The sequence below is a fragment of the Sitophilus oryzae genome, unplaced genomic scaffold, assembly GCF_002938485.1.
Source record: "Sitophilus oryzae breed Bouriz unplaced genomic scaffold, Soryzae_2.0 scaffold_1576_pilon_pilon, whole genome shotgun sequence".
Lineage (NCBI taxonomy): Eukaryota > Metazoa > Arthropoda > Insecta > Coleoptera > Curculionidae > Sitophilus > Sitophilus oryzae.
In genome coordinates, this window is record NW_022146254.1 from 17439133 (window position 1) to 17461093 (window position 21961).

Below are 21961 nucleotides of genomic sequence, written 5' to 3' on the forward strand. Positions count from 1 at the left end.
ATTAATAGAATATCCTAGCTACAGCTTGCGTTAGGTTAGGTTAGGGTTGGTAACATTTATTAAGGTAACTTTGGTTAGGTAACTTTCTTAACTAAATATATATATATATAGGTAACTTTTTCTACTAATTGGAAATTATTACCACTAATTTTTATGTTCTGAAAGCTTACATTGAAATTAGGAGAACAAACTTACTACTACTCTAATTGAAACCGTTAATTTTTCCACAAATTTTGAGATTCTGAATGAGGCTTTAGAGTAACTGCCAACATATACAATAATAATAATATGAGTTTTCACTGATAGTAACCATTATAAAAAGAATAAACAAATAAAGTTATTGAGATGAATCAAAAAACAAACTATCGAGATAAAATGGTTTAAGTAATATAAATAAATTGGTTTTTAATTTTCATACTAAAATAATATATGGAAATTTTATTTTTTTATTCAAAAATAAGTTAAAAAATCAAATAATTTAGCTATACAGGGTGGCCCATCGAAAACGTTCCGCAAGGCATAACGGCTAGGGTAATTTTTCTAACCAAACCAAATCAAAAACACGTCAATTTTGTTTGTGAGGGGGACAACTTTTGCCCCAAAAATGATTGCAAAATCTTCAACCCTCTGAGCGGGGATATCATCCCCAATTTTTTTCAAATGGGAAGGGGGTCAAGTGGTACCGCAGTGAAAAGGGCTTTCTATTATCTATACTTTCCCGCTTCGTTTTTGAAAATAGGTCGAGTCATTGAGAAAATATGAAGGATTGAAATTTGAAAAGTTTTTTGCTGTTTTTTGTTACCAATTTGCTGTTTTTTGTTATTATTTCTAGATGTTTTCGCATTTTTTCACTTGCCACAAGGTTGAACGATCAGTTGCGGTAGTTGCTAGATAGCTGTTCTGTTTCTTGTGCGTTGAAGATCTTCTCAATACCGTTAAACTTTTTAACAATTATGGTGTACTCACTTGCAGAAAAAGTGGAAATAATTGAATTTTATTTTAAAAATAATGAATGTGGCAATCGGGTTGCGCAAATATTCAATGAACGCCATCCTAACAAACACCTTTATGGCAAAATTGTTCGCGAGTTAGTAGCAAAATTTCGCGAAACTGGTTCCGTTATGAATAAAAAGAGGCAGAGGAAAAATCCTGTAGTAAATGAAGCTATGGAGATGTTCGTATTGGGCCAAGTTGCCAAGTACGCTGAGTACAAGAAAATTAGCCAATGAGACCGGCGTGAATCGTACAAGCGTCCAAAGGATATTAAAAAAAGTTTCACCCGTACAAAATTCAATTGGTACAAGAACGCAACGAAGACGTTTTAAAATAAAGCAAAATAAAGTTTATTTTTAAAATAAAGTTCGATTATTTCTACTTTTTCTGCAAGTGAGTACACCATAATTGTTAAAAATTTAACGATTTTGGGAAGAACTTTAACGCACAAGTCACAGAACAGCTATCTCGCAACTACCGCACCTGATCGTTCAACCTTGTGGCAAGTGAAAAAATGCGAAAATATCTAGAAATAATAAGAAAAAACAGCAAATTGGTCGAAGGAAATTATCCTCATCATTTACTCTGATAAATTTTTAAACTTTTCAAATTTCAATCCTTCATATTTTCTCAATGACTCGACCGATTTTCAAAAACGAAGCGGGAAAGTATAGATAATAGAAAGCCCTTTTCATTGCGGTACCACTTGACCCCCCTTCCCATTTGAAAAAAATTGGGGGATGACACCCCCGCTCAGAGGGTTGAAGATTTTGCATCATTTTTGGGGCAAAAGTTGTCCCCCTCACAAACAAAATTGACGTGTTTTTGGATTTTTTGAAAAAAAAATACCCTGGCCGTTACGCCTTGCAGAACGTTTTCGATGGGCCACACTGTATATAGCTTAAAAATCGTCAAAATCTGCCAACTAGAATAAAAGTCTTAATAAACTTGTCCATGTTTCGTGTCGTTCAGTGTACTTTATTCCTTAAAAATGTCAATTATTAACTTTTAATATAGCACACAACTTGTTTCTATACACATATTCTAAAATTCCAATACGATTTAAGCAAAACTATTAAAATCTTCTTACTTAAATATTACAGTAATTTTTTAATCATGCATTTTAAAGTTTACATTGTATAATTTTGGAAAAATAATTATGTTGTCATTAAAATGACTTCTGAAAAGATAAATAAATTTGAATAAAATATTTATAACATGTAATTAAAACAACAGCGCTAATGTAAATGATTTGTCGTTAATTGTTCAGTAGTTAACAATTTGATTTTTGCTTCATTTAAATACTGAACTATGTAATAACAGTATAGCCGCAGTTCATTTAATTTATAAAACAGTAAAACCCATATTAGTTACCTAACTATAGTTGGCAGTTGAGTTGTGGTTAGAAAAGAGTATAAACAAAATGTGTTATAGAATAATTTCATTTGGATTTCTCTTAATTTGTGTGCAATCCATTAATGCAGAAATACGTAAGTAAAAAACTTGTACTTTATAAAGCGGGCTTAATAATTTTTGTCACATATAGCATTTTTTTCCTTTTTTTAGAATATATTCTTGATAAGGGCCTCTGGGGATCATAACAAAATATATAGTTCTTTTTGTTAGAGTTGAATCAAATAAATCTTAGAATTTTAAATTAGTGACAATTAAGTTAAGCTTTTTACAAATGTTTAGTCTTTCATCAGAACGATACTATTTTAAAGTCTTTTCGTCAAATTCGTTATGTCTATGTTTGTTTTTCACATATTATGCACAATTCCGCACAATATTGTGCCCCCCCCCCCCCCAGAATTTTGATAAAAGCTTGTGCAAATACTTATTTATTTAAAAAAAATTATTTAAAAGTTATTTTAATGAAAAGGTTGTTCTAGATTTTCTGAGCAATTTTTTAAACAATATTTATGTCTATAAAAAAATATTTCTTAAGTAGAAAATATAATGAATGTGACGAAAGGCTTTTAAAATAGTATAGTTCAGAAGAAGACGATACTTTTGTCGAAACGTCAAATTGTTACAATCTGAGTTTTATTTGACCTAAATCTAACAAAAAAAATCAAGTATATAACTGTTTTGGGATTGGACAATAATATTTATTTTTAAATTATAAATACAGGGTGGTCCAAATTATATTCAGGAAACTTTGGCAGCATATTTGGCAGATAAAAATAATTAAAAAATGCTTCGTTTTGTTGATACAGGATGTAAAAGTTTAATTTGTATTTCGATTTCTTTCAAATAATTTCTGATCTCAGTTTAACTTAATTTTTTGTATTTATTAATCAATATAGAGATACCTAAAATGAAACTAAACCTAACCTACATATTTGTAACGGGGTGGAATAAACCTGAGAAAATTTTAATTAACTATACAGGGTTCTAAAAATTCGGGGTACGAGCATTGTTATCTCGGAAACCGTAATAGATACGAAGATAGTTAAATAGGGACCTGCATTTTTTACTTCAGGTTTTGAAAGAACTCGGTTTTCCGAGTTCAACACTTTATACTTTTTTTTTGTTTTAGGTACCTTAACACCAACAAAACTTTTTAATTATTATTTCAAATAATTTCAAGTCCGAATCTATTTTTTTTTAATTATTATTTAATCTGATTATATTAAACGCAAGATTAAGTTGGCTATCAGCTAAATTGAGAATCTAAAAATACAGTCAGATAGCCCTAATAAAGTTGCTATAAGAATGTGCAATTAGTTTTTTGATTTGGCAGGAAAAAATAAAATTTATTTTCAAAAAAATCCGTTTTTCCAAAAAACTCAACAATCCTTGAAATTTTAAAAAAAATAATGACATCTTGGTGAACATCCCAAGGCAGCTTTGTCCCGATTTAACCATGTTCGTATCTATTACGGTTAGTGAGATAACAATGCTCTTACCCCGAATTTGTAGCTTCCTGTATGTCTGAATTTTCAAATATACTGATAAAAAACATTTTAAAATATGCGCAGCAATTTAGCTCGTATATTCATAGAGGTACGTACATACCTGACGAGACGGCGCGCACAGTGGTGTGAAACTGATAATATAACGAAAAAACCCTATATTTCCTAAACCGTTAATCCAATCGCATTGGGACGAATTTTATTCGCTTCAGCTTAATAAAATACATCAAATAACATGGTTTAATAAATTTATTTAAAAGTAAACTGAGCACCAATTGAAACGTAAAGTGAAAATTTTTGCATCAAGTTGAACTTCTTGTATTTTCTAAACTATTGAAGGCATTTTGAATTGCTAGCCAGATTCTGAAACGCTTTTTTATCGACTGTCGAACCGTTCTTTGCAGTTTATATAATTATTGGCCAATACCCATAATACAGGGTAAAACAAAAATGCGTGCATTTTTTACAAAATTTTAAGTGACCTCCATTTTGTGGGGGGATGGAGGATTTCCATTATTTGTGGGTATTTTAAAAGAGCTGTTTTATACCTCGGGACGTTTTTGAGTTTTTTTGGGGTATCGCTCTCCATTGCGATGTTTTCCTTTTTTTATGATTTTCGGTAAGGTTTTAATTCTAATAAATTTATCTCATTATGAAATTAATATATTATTTTTTTTATGAATTTATATTTTTTAGTATATTTATATTATAATTGTTTCCTGATTAACTCGCCAAGCTGCAAACTCTTTATTATATGCAATGTGTAACACACATTCCATGAATTTTATGCGAGCGTGCAATGGAGAGAAGCCCATCTGTATCGCCTTGTTTGCCCCTGGTTTACTTTTCACAAGTTCCAAATTATTAAAATCTGAAGGCTTACCATTACATACACAACAAACAGCCATTGATGATGCTCCAACCACTGTTTGCGCAACTTTTCCATCTATCATATTCAATACTAGGGTGTGGTTAACAGTGAAAGTTTTTCCCGTTAACTTGATGACGGAAGGTGTCAAATTCGAAATTTCCAGTTCCACTCTTTCCACTTCATTTCGTATTACCTCTGCTGTTTCTTTGATATATTCAAATTTAAGAGGCCGACAAAATCGTGTAGAGGATGGTCTATGATTTTCCCAACGAACTATGGAAGCATCGTGGTTTTCAGATAAGGACAAGGGCACAACTGACGTCAAAAACATGTTTGCATCTGTGACGTTTTCATCGGAGAGTGTTTGTTTGTATTGAGAATGTCCTGATGAACCATCACATCCCCGTTTTGAAATCAGTGTGAGTTCACTTTTAATCATGCACAATTCATTCTCCGTTTTTCCTTGTATAATTCTCGCCACAGTATGATCCAATAAGCCTTGCAAAGTGACTTTACCACAACTTTCTGTTATTTCCACCGTATTAGGGTAACACTGTTTTTTTTGAATCAAGTAGTTGCAAATAGGGCGGGAAAATATTACAGCCTACTTCCTTAACACATTTTCTTAATATTTCATATTGATATTTTGTTAAAGATGCGTCAAAAATTAAACCCAAGGCTTTTTTAGAATCAATATACCTCATAGTATCAGCTTGTTTTTCTTTTTTTATTTGTTCTGCTGCTGCGATTATCAATTCATCCGAAAAATCCTCTCGAAGTTTTTTTATTTTATTTTGCTTACTTCTTTTACACAAATCTTCAAAAGGTTTCTCTGGGCGACCTCCGACAGACTTAAGGGATGACTCGTTTTCGGATTCATGATCAGATTCAGGAAAATTAACCAAAAACTCGCCCTGCAACCACTCACTATACTTCGAAAAAAAAATTCGTTTCACATGATGCACTTCTCTCAATTTTTTGGCAAAGTTGGGTTGAAATCTTTTTATGGTTCCAGTTACCAGCAACAACCGCTCTCCTTGTAATTCTGGATACTGTTCCCTTAAACCTTGCTCTAAAGGGTACTCGCGGTTAAAGAGTAACTCGCACACAACACTGTATGGTATCACAAATTGCGACATGTTTATTATCCAGCTAATAAGACAAATCCAACAACAATACTGATAAAGTTTCATATCAAAATTTATCTAAAATCGGTTTTCGGCATCTGCAAAAATGAAGAAAGTAGTTTTAATTTTTTTTCACACTGTTTATCTTTTATTTTAAATTTTTAACAAACTTGGCCGAATCTGGCGATAAAATTTATAGAATCACTACTTTAACAGTTGCTTTTTTTAGTCAAATTAATCCGAGACCAAAGCTCGGTAAAGCTTTTTTTTTCTAGTCTGATTAAAGTAAGAAGTAAAGTAATTTTATTAGAAATAGATTCAAACTAAACTGCACCAAAGGCACGGTATATTTTGGCAAAATGATTTTTACTTTTAATGCCCTTGGATAAACCCAACAGTTCCTGAGTAATACCGATTTTTAGCAATTAAAAGAAGGGCTGTAAAATATTACTTGTTTTCGCTTTATTTTTGCGCGTTTCGTATATTAAGAAAATTGTCAAAATGGAGGTGCTGTAAATTCAAAACTAGTAATTAAATTAAAAAAGTAATATTATTATATTGTCTTTGAACTAACTCGATGTAAGATGGGATAATTTAAACCCGATTTAACACCTTCTTTTTTGTTTTTTTTTTTCCATTGCCGAAACCACTGTGCGGCGGCGCATGAGACGAACGCAAAACATTCCAAATTTTCTGTGTGGACGGGTCTCGATGAAATATGTAACAAGAAAATTTGCTGTAAAAACCTCATATAACTTGATACAACTTTACGCTGAGCCATCCTGTTTAGTTAATGTAATAAATAAATCTATGTTGTTGTTTTTATGTCTAAATTGTTTGTTATTAAGTATTTGATTCAAAAACACTTGTATTTTGCACCATAGGACAAAAAATATATCAATAATTTGCATAATTATTAACTAATTAAATTTTGTGTAATATGTTTTCTAAAACCCGATTAGATGTGTGTATTTATTTAAATATGGTTGTTAATAATCATAAATACAAATAATAAGTACAAAAACTAATAAAGAAAATAACTTGCAACCTGTAAAATATTTAATAAATTTAAGTAGCGTAAAACATATTGTTGAAAGACAAGCATCAATAAATTAATGTGAAAATGCAATCGACTAAAAATATCTAATTATCTATCGTTCGGCATATGTTATTTTTGACCTAAATTTAAATTTAATTAAAATATGTGTTTAGAATTTCATGTAGAAATTAAAAATCAAAAAATATATTATTTTAAACTATATTAAATATACCGTCAGCTCCTTTTTTTTAAATAAAGGTGTCTCCCTAAAAAACTTACCTTGAAATATTTAATTTGTACTTAAATTAGATCCTAAAAAAAGTTTAATAAACAAGTTGCCTGAAAAATACTGTACAATTAAACTATTTTTTCTAGTGCTTTTTTCCTATACAGGGTGCTACAAAATCGAGGTACGAGCATTGGTATCTCGGTAACCGTAATAGATACGAACATAGTTTAATTTGCGACAAACTTGCCACTTTGGAATGTTCATCAAGACGCCATCAAAAAAGTTTTAAAAATTTTAAGGACTGCTGAATTTTTTGGAAAAACGTTTTTTTTCAAAATCAATTTAATTTTTTCCTTTCGTTACTTTTTAGAAAATCACAAAACTAATTGCACATTCTCATAGCTACTTTATTAGGGCTACCTGATGGTTATTTTTAATTTTCAAATTAGCTGATAATTTGTAAGATACAGAGGCCAGCTTAATTTTGTTAAATACGGACCTGCATTTTTTATTTTAGGTTTTGAAAGAACTCGGGCTCTTGATTACAATGATATGCCACACTTAAATATTTTTTTTTGTTTCGGAAATTTGAATACAATTTATTTAAACTATTTTTAAGTCCGGCTCTGTTTTTTTTTAATATTTAATCTATTTATTGTTACAATAATGTATATCTTTCAAATTTAAAAATGACGTGGAATAAAATATTGAATACGGAAAAACAAATCAATAAAATAATAAAAAAGATCATAAAATAAATAATATAAATATAATATAATATAAACAATCAAATTATTTCCTCGGAAGATGGATTGTAAATAGTAAAGCAGTATAATGGCCAGCGAGGTTCCTGGACCTGTCACCAAAGGGGCGGGGGGCATTACTTGACGTCATTTGTAAAAGCAAAATCAATACATCTCAACATTTACAATAAGTACAAAAAGCATTTGGAAGTATAAGAAGAAGATCTGTTCAAAGAGCTATAAATAAAATTGAACAAAAAATAAATTAGTGCAATTGGGAGGGAGGTAACCCTTTCGAACATTAGAAACTATAGTTTGTAGAAGTTGATTTATTTATAAGTACGATTAATATAATGCATATTATTAGATCGTACAGTGAGATTTCAAATTCACAATTATAAAATCAGAAAAATTGAAAATATTATCTTTAAATTACTGATCTGGATATTATTTATTTGAATCTTCCAATTGGCTCGATTTTCCTTATTCAATTAGATTAAATATTAAAAAAACAGAGTCAGATTGAAATTATTTTATATAATAATTAAATAGTTTTGTTGTTGTTAAGATACCCAAAACAAAAAAAAATAAAGTCAGATATCAATGCTCGTACCTCGAATTTGTAGCACCCTGTATAATTTATTATAGTGCTTTATTATAGATCTTTGGCAATCTTACACGAAACGCCATGTATATTATTGAAAATAATACTAATTACACTATTCTTTTTACTAATCAGATTCCTACATTCCTGTCTTATTATAATAATTCTTTTATTTCAGCTTCATACCTTAAAGTGTGTCACAAAGGGCCCGAATTCAGCGCATGCGCTGTCAAAAGCGGTAATGATGCCTTACCACATCTCTTGAAAGGAGAAAAGAAAATGAAAATTCCGAACATGCTTCCCATGAGATTTCCAGAAGTCGACGTAGATGCTGGACCAACTTTAAAAATTAAACTATTCGACTTGGACGTGTTTGGTCTTGATACAGTTGTCCTAAAGAATGTCAAGTAAGTTTATGCCTAAATTTAATTTTTTTATGAATACTATTAAAAGTTACATACTGTTCAATTTGCGAAGTTTGAGTCTTTCGTCACAGATTGTCATTCTCTCTCTTATCCATGTTTATCACATGAAATGGAAATTTTGTGTCAAAAACGAAGTCCATCATATTTCATTTTTTTTTAATCCCTTTGGTTAATCCGCAAGCACATATCTGCTATTCCCGAAAGGCGATCTCATAACTATCCACTTAGGAATACAGAGCACGATCTTTATCTGCCAACCCCGAGCTCAGAACTAGTTAAAGATTCAATACTGTAGAATGCCAAAAAAATGTACAATCATCTGCCTTTGTAATATCAAGTCGCTTCCATTCTTTCCCGCATTTCGCAGAGCTCTAAAATCATACCTACTGGAGAGAGCCCTACATGCGGTAAACGACTTTTTTGTTGATGTTTAATTATGAACAATTTTGAATTTTAAAATTTTGGTCATCTCACACACTGGTCAAAGGTCAAGTATTTAATATTTTATAACTCTAAAATTATACCTATTTACTGCGTACTGTTCTAAAATTGTCCATGTATATTCTTTTTGTAATTTTAAAACTTAGTTTTTTTTAAATTGTATTATTTGTATTGTGTATTTTTTGTTGTTTGGATTTTTTTGTGATTTTGTTGTTTGTGAGTGCTTGGTCGATGAAGCTGTTTTGGCTTTTTGTACAATAAAGCGTTGTTTGTTGTTTTGTTGTTGTTGTTGTACATCGTTCGATTATTTTTTTATTTTCACATATAGTCGTAGCGGTAGACCGTTTCAAATCGTGATAGAATAAAACCGCTTGGCAGAAAGTTTACTTACATATAGTAGGTTGATTTGGACCGCAGCAGCTTATCAGGAGTAGACGCAGATTCAAAATGGCGGAATTTTTCAAAATTGCGCAGCTTAACTTAATTCTTATGAGACTAATGGGGTTGAAATTAATAGAATAGCAATTTTAACTTTTATAATTTATTAAAAGCACAGCGTTTTTAAGAAAAAACAAATAAAATGCCGTGATTTTTTACAAAATGGCGCCGGATACCATTCCTTAGTCTTCGGAATCTTCTAAACTAAAATAAAATATTAAAAAGAATAAGTCTACTCAGAAACTTTTTGTTAGTCTAGCTCAGGAAAAATATAAAAATATTTAAAAATACCAACTTTTGAATTACACTGTTGGTGCATATGTCTTTGCAGGAACTGCATTGCAGTGTACATGAAAGACCAATTCTTTTGCATTTACACCGACTACTGCTACATCCAGTTTTACAGGAGCATTTAGCTAGCTCTTGGCATGTCTACCATACATTTGTAAGAGCAGACCATAGAGGAGTCTACTTTGAATTCTTTTCATCCCAGCTCCATACCTTAGGTGATGGCGTTACGTCATCCATATCGTAAGAACAACCCCAGACTTGACCAGCTTGGTAAGCAGCCCTTAGGATATGTTGATACAGTGCTGCAGAAATCGGAGGTATCAAATGAATTGGCTTGTTTTGAGAACAAAATAATTATTTTCTTGTGGTGTCAGTGTTGGTTGCAGTGCTAAGTGGATTGTACGTCTGAACAGTGAAGCTAGCAAGAACTTTGACGACATCGTCCGGAATGGAAGAGAGTGATGGGCTTAAAATCGCTTGAAAAGCTTTGGTTGCCTTATCGCTCTGCGAATTCCATGGTTTCCAGGCAGACTTTTTTCCTTTGTGAGAAAAGACAGACACCGTGTCACATCCTGTAAAAGTATGAAACCCAGGAAGAGCGCTAGCCTTGTCGCCAAGAGCATCTAAAGTATGATTTTTTAGGCCAAGTGTTCTGCCATCAGCTTCTTCTTTAGTACTACATTTTACACCATTAAGAGATGAGTTTGCCTTTGCTGATGAGTAAATTATGTCACGTATATTTGATACATACTCGTATACTATTTTGCTTTCTACTGCAATAAAAATGAAGAGATCAATTTTGTTTAATGTGTTTTTTAAGAAAGTTTGGTGGAAGTCTAATAAGGCCGGTTACTTGGCAGCGAATTCCATGTCCTCGTTATTCACGGACAGTATTTTTAAAGCTATCAATCACATATTGATCCCAAACAATATCAATGCGCAATACTCCCAATTTTGCGGCATCTTTTTCAAAATAAGATTTAAGCTCCAGTTCAAAATATTCTTGAAATGTTTTGCTATAATGGGGCATGACAAAGTGTACAAGAGCTGCACCATCGTAACAATACCATCGCATGATTCTGGATCAGGTATCGCTTGGTACTATAGTTCTACAACAGAAAAAAATATAGATATGTAAAACTTAAACATAATACGCGTAATTAATTATGTACCTTCAAGTATATTGGTGAGCTCACTTTTTTGCCCCCGGCGTAATTCTCCATTTTGAGACAGAGATGGCAGGCATTGTTGGTTTTCATGCTGAAAGAACACATTTAAATCCAGTTTACGGGAAAGGCTTTCAATAAATAATAATCTTGAAAATAGCTGATAGTCCAGTTTAAGTTACTGGATTGTACATTTCACTAGAGATTTGTTTACCGTATTTTTGGATGCAAAAATTGACAAAGAATTTTTTTAATTTTTTTCATACAATGGAACAAGTCAAGTCGTTGTTGTACTGAGTGTTTTGAATTATTGGGACCCACGGATAGAGTAAATTTGTAACAATAGGGTAGACGCACCATTTGTGGCCATTGACCCTGTTGTAGCCACTTCTTTAAATCTTAAAAATTAAGTTTTTTCACGTCATTGTGACAACCGTGCATATATAATTTACTAAATTGATATATCCAGCGCTATATGCAATAGAAAATATTCAAATTTGGTGTAAAAGTCGGCTGTGAGACCAAAAAGTAGTAGCACATATTTGCTAGATGCTGTTTTCTTAACCCATTTCTTAAGGATAGCTAGATCAGTAGAACTCAAATTATTAACAATAATCTGTATTGGGGTTTAATTTTCCGTGATTTTTATAAATATTATACATCTGGCAACTATTTTTTAAATTTATTATATTCAAATAATTAATATTTAGGATTTATTTGTGTGGCCACAAAAGGTGTAATTAAATGTTAATTATGTTCTACTTGTAGCCAGGTTATGGCCAAAAATGGTGCAATCGAAATCTAGTTGTGGCCACATATTATTTAGCTTTATAATGTAAGTGCAAACGACGGAGAACATAATATGAAGAACATTTTATTTGTTATTATTCAGCTTTTAATAAAAACTGAATAATAGTACCTAAATATAATAATATCCCAAATACAATTATCGGCCAAGATTACCAATCTGAACATATACCGTCCCAATAAGTTTTCCTTCAGATGAGAAAATGAAATATAGATTTAGAACTAAATGGAATAAATATGAATGAATGCAATGAAAATAAAAATTATGAGAATTCAAAGAAAGATGATTCAGGACCACTAGACGAAACCATGCAGGAAAAGGACTAGTAGACATAATTATGAACTAGGATGATGCCCGGGAAGATGTTAATCTTTAAAAAGAAAGAGGCTACATCTACCATCAGTCATTACCTATGATAAGTGGATTGAATTAATGAAGGGAAAGGAGAAAAAAACACAAACTGAAAATGAAAACTTTGCAAAAAAGAAAACAATTAAAATAAAATTTAAGGAAAATAAAGATCTTTCTAGTAGAAATAAAAAAGAGACACCAACGCCAGCTTAAACTTATGTGACATCTGCTGAATTAAATATAGGAAATTTTATTATTAATACGGGAATCAGTTGAATCCAGGAAAAATATTACAAATCGAAAATAATGAATATTATAGCTGAGCAATGGTTCAAATCTGCGGCAATTGGAAGTAAAAATGACTCGCTTTAGTACAAACTGAGTGTTATAACAATGAAAATTGATGAATCTAAAAAAGTCAATTCAAGAGATATATGTGGTTACCTCAACTAACAAATATTCAAGAATATTCTGATAAATTAGTGAACTTATTGTTCCTCACAGTAGTATTAATATGTACCTAATTTTTATTTAACATTTGTATAACAGATAAAAAGCAAATTAAGGTATTAGGTATCACTTGATTTGTTTTAAGAATAAACGTTCATGTTTTTTTTTTTTTGTTAAAAATATAAACAATTAGGTACCAAATGTCTCTTTTTATGTCTTTTTTTTTAAAGAAATTAATAAATAAAAAAAAATGTTATTTGCTTAGTTACTGCAAAATTCAATATAGAGAATATTTTTGCAAGAATGTGGCCACAAATGGTAGCAAATGTGGCCACATTTGGCACAAGGTGGCCACAAATGGGAAAAATCGTATATTTTCATAAAATAACAGAAAATAACTATTTATTAAGAATACAAATCTTTACAATAAAAGCAGATTTTGAAAGAAAAATGTTTGGAGAAGCACCAAAAATTTTGTTTTATCTCCAAAATCAACTACAAATATTTTTTCTGATAAGTCAAACTCTAGAAATCCCTTAACCTGGCCACAACCGGTGCTTCTACCCTACTTAATGTACAAGGTTTATATTTTATATGGAAATTTAATATGTTTTCTTCGGATTTTTTTGTTTGGGGGGGGGGGAGGCAGGTGGGGAAAGAGGGGGCGGAAGGGGGTCTTCTCACAATTACTTTCTTGGTGCGCTGCTGCTTGTAATACATTTTTGATTTGAACTAAAACTTATATCTCGCGCGTAGGTGATAGAGAATTAGCTCGCAACTACTAATTAATACAGAACTAAATTCCGCCATTTTGAATTTTATATACTTAGTGTAGTATTAATCCTATTATTATTAGCATTTATTTTAAATTTAATCGATTAAAAAACTTAAAAAAAACAGTAATTCTTAAAAAACGCCGCCATTTTAAATTTGCCTCCACTTGCTTCTATCATTATTTGAAACGTTTTTCGTGTATTTGTGTTCTACCGCTACGACTAATACAGATCACCTTCATTACGTACAAAGAATTGTACTTCCTTGTCTAATGTGCACGAATAGAAAAAGGCAAACATCGTATTTGTATTACCCGCCGAAATCGAACAAAACGAATCACCGACTGTCAAAGTTGTCGTTAAATTTTAAAGACTCCGATAGTTTCCCGTAAATTTTTGTGGGATTTTCTATGTTTATTTAGTTATTTATGATTTAATTTGTGTTTAAACTGCCGATGCCGTCCCGTTTTAGTGAAAAAGAACAACGGCTCATATTAAAAGTTATCGAGTATTTGAAACTCGAAAAAGATGCTGGAAAACCCCTTTTACCTGTGTCGGCGGTTTACGGTGTAATTGGACAACTACAGAGTTAATATTTTGTAACTAAATCGAAAATATTCACGTGTTTTATAGAGAGCATCGGAGGCTTTAGGAATTAAAGAATACGTTCCAGAGGAATCGTAAAAGATAAAGAACAAAAAGCAGCAAAACCAGTCACAACATTCGTTTGTCCCGTGGAATTCCTGCTTATAAGATCCATGAACATATTATTAGAGGACGTATTTATTCATTGTATACTGCGGGTAGGCTAAAATAAATTTGTCATTGTTTAATATTTTGTTATTAAATTTGTTATTGTTAGTTTACAACCAGAGATATAAACAACTCATGGACCAAGTCAGGAAATACGTGAAAACCAATATGGCGCCGAAAATGATGACGAAAGTTCGCAAATTGAATAGTAGTTTTTAGTTCGGTTTTTACAATGTCTTATTTTTTTAAATATCTTTGTAAGTATCTCTTACGGCTTCTGATATGCCACTGGTATCTTCCAATTTGGGACAAATTGTATTGTTTTTCTTTTATATTCTAGAACTTAATTAATTGTTTTTATTCTAGAATTGATTTTGACAAACTTCACGTAACTCTCTTCATGAACGCCAAACGTGCAGCTCTAATTGGAAAGTACGAAGTAGATGGACAAATTCTGGTACTACCGATTCAAGGCAATGGGAATTTGAATATTACTATTGGTAAGGAAATAATATGATTACAATTATTGTTATATATATGTAGTATATGACCTAAATTAGGATTTTTTGACGTATTCAATTGTTTTCGGTCACTTCCTGTTTCACCGGAAATGACTACAACTTTTGATTTTTAAATGGCACACTCTGTATTTTTTTAGTTTATTCGATAGAAAATGGTAACGAGGGTGGCTCATTAGCATATTTGGAAAAAAGCATTTTTTAACGAATAATTTGATATCACACACTTGGTATTTCGAGTCAAAATGTAGTTATGGTTTGCTATAATTCCGTATATGATAATTTCAAATAAATCATATGCAAAAATGTCAAAAGTAGACATGTGATATGCTATTCTATTCAAAGTGTCATTTTCTATCGAATAAATTAAAAAAACACCGAGGGTGCTATTTAAAAATAAAAAATTGTAGTAATTTCCAGTAAAACAGGAAATGACCAAAAACAATTGAATACATCAATCAATCCTGATTTATGTCATACACTAACAGTCCAAATCTAGTTTTTTTTATCCGAAAAGATAAAAAAGTTATAGGGGTGTACCACTTTTGAGACGTGCCCGGTATAGAGTGTTCCATTAAAAAAATATAAAAATTGGTGAATATCACAAAAATGGAATAGAATAAAAAAAATCTAATCAGGGTCATTGTCATAAAAATGGGACGTACAGTACATAGGTTATAATGTTTTTAAATCTAAAGATTGCTGAAAATCTTCACAAAAACATGAAGGGAACGACCTTGTCATTAAAATTAATTAGTAAAAGTATGTTTAACACGCGCCAAACAGGTACAAATTCATGATTATTTTTGGTACTGTCTGAAGGTCGCAGTAAAAAATCGCACACTATGAAGTAATGGAAGAAAGTTGGAATAAGAAACATTTTAATCATTCATCAGGCAATTCATTCATATAAAAAATTTGAATTGTTAATTCTATGCATTGTCAATAGTGGTATGTATCTAAACGTTCAAACATTTTACATCAGCATTTCTGCTGGAGAATATTAATTTTAGTTATTTTATAAAATAAAACGGAAAGCAGTAATGCATCTCAAAAAAGTATAGTTTTCTTGCCACTGGAAGAGATATCTACAAAATAAAAAGATATTTTTTTAAGTAATCTAAGTAAACAACACTACAATGAATCCAAACAGAAACCATCAGTGACATTTGAACTGATAAAACAATTTCCATTCGTTAGAGGCAGAAGGACCCCCAAGAAAGAAAACTATTTGAACTATTTTTAATAACACTTAAAAAAAACATTTTTATTTTAAATTCAGACTTTTTTCTAGATATAAACCTGCCACGAGGGTATGGACAGTAATGTGGTGGTCATAAATAAATTTAGTAACTAGAGTTTATGTTTACAATTCAGTTTCGATACATAGAGTGTTGCTAAAATGACATTCCTAAATTATTCTAAATTCCATTTAGATCAAAAGGTAGAAGAAAGTAAGCTGCGGTATTTGACATCATAGATTGATATATACCGGGTGCGTCTCAAAAGTATATCATTCACCACTATATCATTTTTATTTTTTCAGATAACAAAACGAGATTTGGTATGTTAGTATACGATATAAATTAGGATTGATAGACGTATTCAATTGTTTTTGGTTACTTCCTGTTTTACTAGAAACTTACTTTGACACTTGTCTCTGAATTTTGAAACAAAACAAAAATGAGTCTTAGAAATGTATTGGATTTGTCGCAATTTTGTCGTAAAACATGAATGTTTCTGTCTTGTCGTTGTTTTTTCTGTTTGGTCTGGACCCGGCGTAATGTTTTTCGTGTCTTGTCCTGGCCGGTTAAAAGATGCTCAAATGGTATTTTTAATCATATCTCAATGTTTTCAAATAGAACGAGGGTGACTCATTAACATATTTGTAAAAATATTTTTTTTACCACACACGAGTGGTATTTCGAGTCAAATTGTCGTTAACATTCATGGCACTCTAAATTTAAATTTAAAATGCAATTTTTTTAATTAAAAATATCAAAAGTTATATGCCATATCATTTTATTCAGCCATAGTTATAGCCATTTTCGGTTCAACAAAAAGTGACCAAAAGCAATTGAATACGTCAGTCAATCCTAATTTATGTCATATACTAACATACCAAATCTCGTTTTGTTATCTGAAAAAATAAAAAGAAATTATAGGGGTGAAACGCACCCGGTATAAACAAGTTTGGCGCATCCGCCACGACATCGACATCAGGAAAAAAAATTCTTTTTATTTTTATTTTAAATTAAATAAAAAACATAAAATCCGGCGACGACAGTTTTTAGAAGAGCCAATTAGCTATCTTTTAGTAAAAAAGCAACTTTCTAGAGCAAGTCCTTACTTCAGTAGAGACGACACAGATAAACATTAACATTTTATATAATGTAGACTAGTTAAAGCTTGGCGCATCCGCCACGACATCAGGAAAAAAAAAATTGTTATTTTTTTTAATTAAATGAAAAACAAAAAATCCGGCGACGGCAGTTTTTAGAAGAGCCAATTAGCTATCTTTTAGTAAAAAAGCAACTTTCTAGAGCAAGTCGTTACTTCAGTAGAGACGACACAGATAAACATTAGCATTTTATATATGTAGATACCAAATTATCAATCATTTACTTTGGATATAGGTTATATATCCAAGGTTGACAATTGGTTATCGAATTGGATTAACATTAACAATATATTTCAGAAAACTCGGATTTCCAGTATGATTTTAATTACAAGTTAGTGAAGAAGAATGATGTTGACTATGCCCAAGTGTTACCAGAAGATACTTTGGAGTTTCAAATTCCTATGGCATATATACAACTAGACAATCTGTTTAATGGAAATAAACAATTGGGTGAGATTTAAATCGATTTTTCTAATATAGCCTAATATTATAATTTAATTCAATATGAAGTTGTCTTGTAGTTTTTCATTAGATATAATAGTAAAGAGAAAAATATTATACAAAGGTTTAATACAAGGGGGGTCTGTGTTAGAAAATAATCATTTTTTGTTTGTTTATTCGGATTTTCTCTTATTTGTATTTTCCACATTTCTGTTCTCAATTTATATTACTATCAGTCCTATTTAAAGTATAATTTAAAATAAGTTATTTATTGTTAGTAGAGAATTGTTATATTATTTTTACAGAATTAGGAGTATTATCATTGTTAGTCATTTTTTATTAAATATTATACAATGACAAAGCACATATCGATAAATAAAATTGTACCAAGCTTCCTACTAATGAATGCGTTTAATGTATTACCAATTATTCCTTTTGTAACTGTAACTTTTTTCAAAAAATCAGTGGCATTGAATGAAATGTGTAATTAAAAATAATAGCGAAAAAACTTAAATTACTTTACGTATAGTAGCTATTATGCGAGACAAATATTTCACACCATCTAGAGGTTAGCATATAATTTTAAATTATTTATTAATTAATTACTGATTATTAAAGTAAAGTGAATGCATTTTTCAAACGAGCTTATGAAATAGATATTCTATAGTTTCAATATTTCCCAGTACTACTATATGGGATATTCTATAAATTTAAATGCTATAGCCAAAATTTCATAATCTAATATCTATCTAAAAAAAGAATACCTACTATGTGTAGAATCTTCTATTTTCAGGCCCAATTTTTAAAATTACCAATGGAAGTCGCTTTTAAAATTAAAAAAAATGTAGTTGTATTACACTTTTTTAAAGTGCTAATCTTTTTTGAAAAAGGCGATAATAATTAGGTTTCTCTTAAGGCTGCCCTTCCCTAGACAAACTATAACACCTGCGGGGAATCCGAAGAGACGAGGTAGCTTTTAAACTAACAGAAGGCGGTGCATCGGCTACTTGCACTTATGAATCTCTCGATAAATCCAGGGTCAACGGTGCCCAAAATCCTAACGGTGGACCATATTTTAAGGAAAAATTATTTTGCTCGTAGATATTATTTAATATGTGTTAAAATTACAAAGTCAATACAAAATATAAAAAAAATAACAATTATTAGTGCATAGGAAATGGTTTATACAGGGTGTTACAATATTAACCCACATAAAAAATCATATTTTCGCAGATTCAGGTCAAAGTCACACCTCAACTAGTTTCCAAAAAATGTATGAGCCTAGAAGCATCATAATATGTAAAAAAATGTTATACAGGGTGTCTCAAGTCAAAAGTAATGAACTTTTTATAAAACTATTTTTTCTTAAAAATCGATTTTTAAGACTTTTGAGACAATTGCATAAAAATATGATAAGAGCTGTAGCTTCATTTTATTTGTAATTATTTTGAAAATGCAATATTTTATCAACTTACTTTGTAACTTATTGAAAAATATATATTTTTTATTTATTTATTAATATCTCTGAAACTATCCAAATATATTTACATCTTATCTTAGGATTATGTAAAGTGATCAGAAAGGAAGCCAAAAATGCAACAATATACAGAGTGTTCCATTTAAAAAAATTATCCCGGTCCACTCACACTTTTTTGAGCCACCCTATAGAAGTTAAAATATTTTCCTGAATTACATCCTCGTACATACTTTAGGTTTGCAAACTTTTCTTTAACAAAAATGACTCTAATACAAATATGGAAAAATATTATTAAAATGTGAAAGAGCACAAAAACAGTAAAAACTTACCCCTATCATCTACATTCATCATAAAAAAAATATTTGTAATATATACGTTTTAAAAAAATTACAAAATTGAGACACTTCTGCTGCGATATAATAGCATTTTATTAGTTACGACAATTCCATTATTCATTTGCTTTTGTTTTGTGATGCTCCAAAGCCTACTTGTAAAATAACAAGATTTATGAAATGGTAATATATTTTTTTTGGAGATAATCAATGTTTTTAGTGACCCTGGCCCTCTGTTGTTTCCTGTGTGGTCACCCTTGGGGGATTAAACACGAAATTATTTTCAAAGATGAAGTTTTTTGGAAAAGAAACTAAAAAACAGCTTACGGAATTCTACATAAAATGTCTTTTGACCGAATTGGTGGATCCTAGAAAATCTAGAAATATGCCTATTAGAAATATCTCTGTTAAAAGTTAATCGTAATCGTCCATTTTTTAAACAATATTATTATCTAATATAATAAATGTTTATATGCATTATTATTGCCCATATGTATGTCCATTGACTTCGTATATGTAGTACATACTTTTTGAGTAAAGATGTCATCTTAGTACATCTCAATGTTTTTTATTTTATTTTGGTGTGTTTTTTTTGAACGAATTATTTTTTGTTTGTAGAGTACTACTATTATGGCACTTTAACTATCACTAGTATAATACATAGTAGTATAATTTTTATCACTTAACAATATTAATTTTTTAAACAATTTAAAAATAATAGAGCAAAGTAAGAATAGGTAGTAACAAAATTATTATATCATGTAATCTCTGTATCATGTATCACGTATCATGTACTATCTCTTTATGTAATGCGATATAACGATTTTACTCTAATTTTTGCTTATTGAAGTCGCGCCGCGCGCCGGCGCAGGTCCAAGTTACTGTGGACTTCCATTACTTCACAGTGGTCAAACCATCTTATTAATTATTTATTGTTTTATGTTTTGTTACCTTGCATCATGATCAATGACCATACACACACAATAGATGCAACGCAAATTTTGTTTGCCGTGTGATTTAATTACAAAATAAAAATTTCAAATTATTGTGTAAGAGACAAGCGTTATAAAATAATTTATTCAAATAATTCGAATACGTACCTGGTTTCCTTTGCCCGCCTTCAAAAGCGTCAGCAACAAAATTCACGTGAGTGCGCCACATTACGGGCAACAAAAATGATCAAAATTGGGTTTGCAGAGGGTCGGACGTCACAAAATTGCGACCATGTTTTTTAATATTTTGTAATAATTTTTGTTTCACTTTATTAAGGAAGCTTCCGGACATGCTCGTAATTAATTTTAAAATCGATTTGAATACATTTAATGCTAAAAAAATTACTTATAAAATCAGCTTTTTTTAGGGCGTTTTAGGGGTAAATTTGAAATAGTTTGAGTTGAGTTTGGGGAAGGAAATATAATAATAAGCACGTCTTAAGGTGTATACAAACAAATAAAAAAAGATTCGTGTAGAAAGGTCACATGGTTTTTGCAGCATTTTGTGACAACCCTTACAAATGCTAGGCTAGCGCCAGTGGGAAGGAGAGCCTTAACGCATTTATCATTTTTTTATGAAAAAAACATCTTTATTAATTTACACCCTCTATTTATATGTCTAATGTTTATTAAATCATAATGTTATATTATTAATATAAAAATTATTCTCCAAAATGGTTGTTCTAGGTGACCATGTTAACAAGTTTTTGAACGAAAATCACCAGGATGCTATTAAAGAAATGTCAGGTGCTATCAAGGTAACAATTTCAGCTATAGGCAGACAGTTTTTTCAAGGAATTTTTGACAGCATACCATACAAGGACTTATTCCTGGATTAGTACATATTTGTTAGTGTAATTTACTTGTTTGTTAATTTCAAAAATATGAATAAATGTCATATATTTATATAAATTATATAAAAATATAATTTTTTTTCAAAAGAAATTTTAAAAGATGATGCTAGATCGTGCAACATTAAAAATATATCAAAGTTTGAAGCATATTTTTTTTATTAAATCCCCCCGTATGAAGGTTTCTAACGTATTAGTATTTTTTTTATTAAAAATTAAGGTCTCATGTAGAATATATCATATATCGACTTATTAAAATATGATTAAAACTATATCAGAATATCAAGGGTTTTAACCTCGGTTTTAACAGACGTCTCAGGTTCTAAAAAATAAAGTGCTTACGAAATAATTACAGACTTTTAAATATTTTCTTATTCTTTTTTCCTTGTTTCTGACGAGGGGGAAAGATATATCTATTTTCTAAAACATTTAGCATTTTTTGTTGGCTGCGAAAAATGTTTTTTTTATGAGTACATAAAAGTATTAATTTTTGCGACGTGATTGACAATATAAAAAAGTAATTTTAACT

General features: G+C 30.4%; 1 protein-coding gene across 1 annotated transcript; it reads left to right on the top strand.

Moving 5' to 3' along the window:
• Nucleotides 1–2283: 2283 nt before the first annotated feature.
• LOC115879405 (protein takeout-like) lies at nt 2284–21539 on the top strand. Its single transcript, XM_030896229.1, has 5 exons — nt 2284–2483; nt 8703–8931; nt 14787–14920; nt 17637–17789; nt 21269–21539. The coding sequence occupies exons 1-5, from the start codon at nt 2417–2419 to the stop codon at nt 21418–21420; spliced, it is 735 nt and encodes a 244-aa protein (XP_030752089.1). The 5' UTR covers nt 2284–2416; the 3' UTR covers nt 21421–21539.
• Nucleotides 21540–21961: the final 422 nt, after the last annotated feature.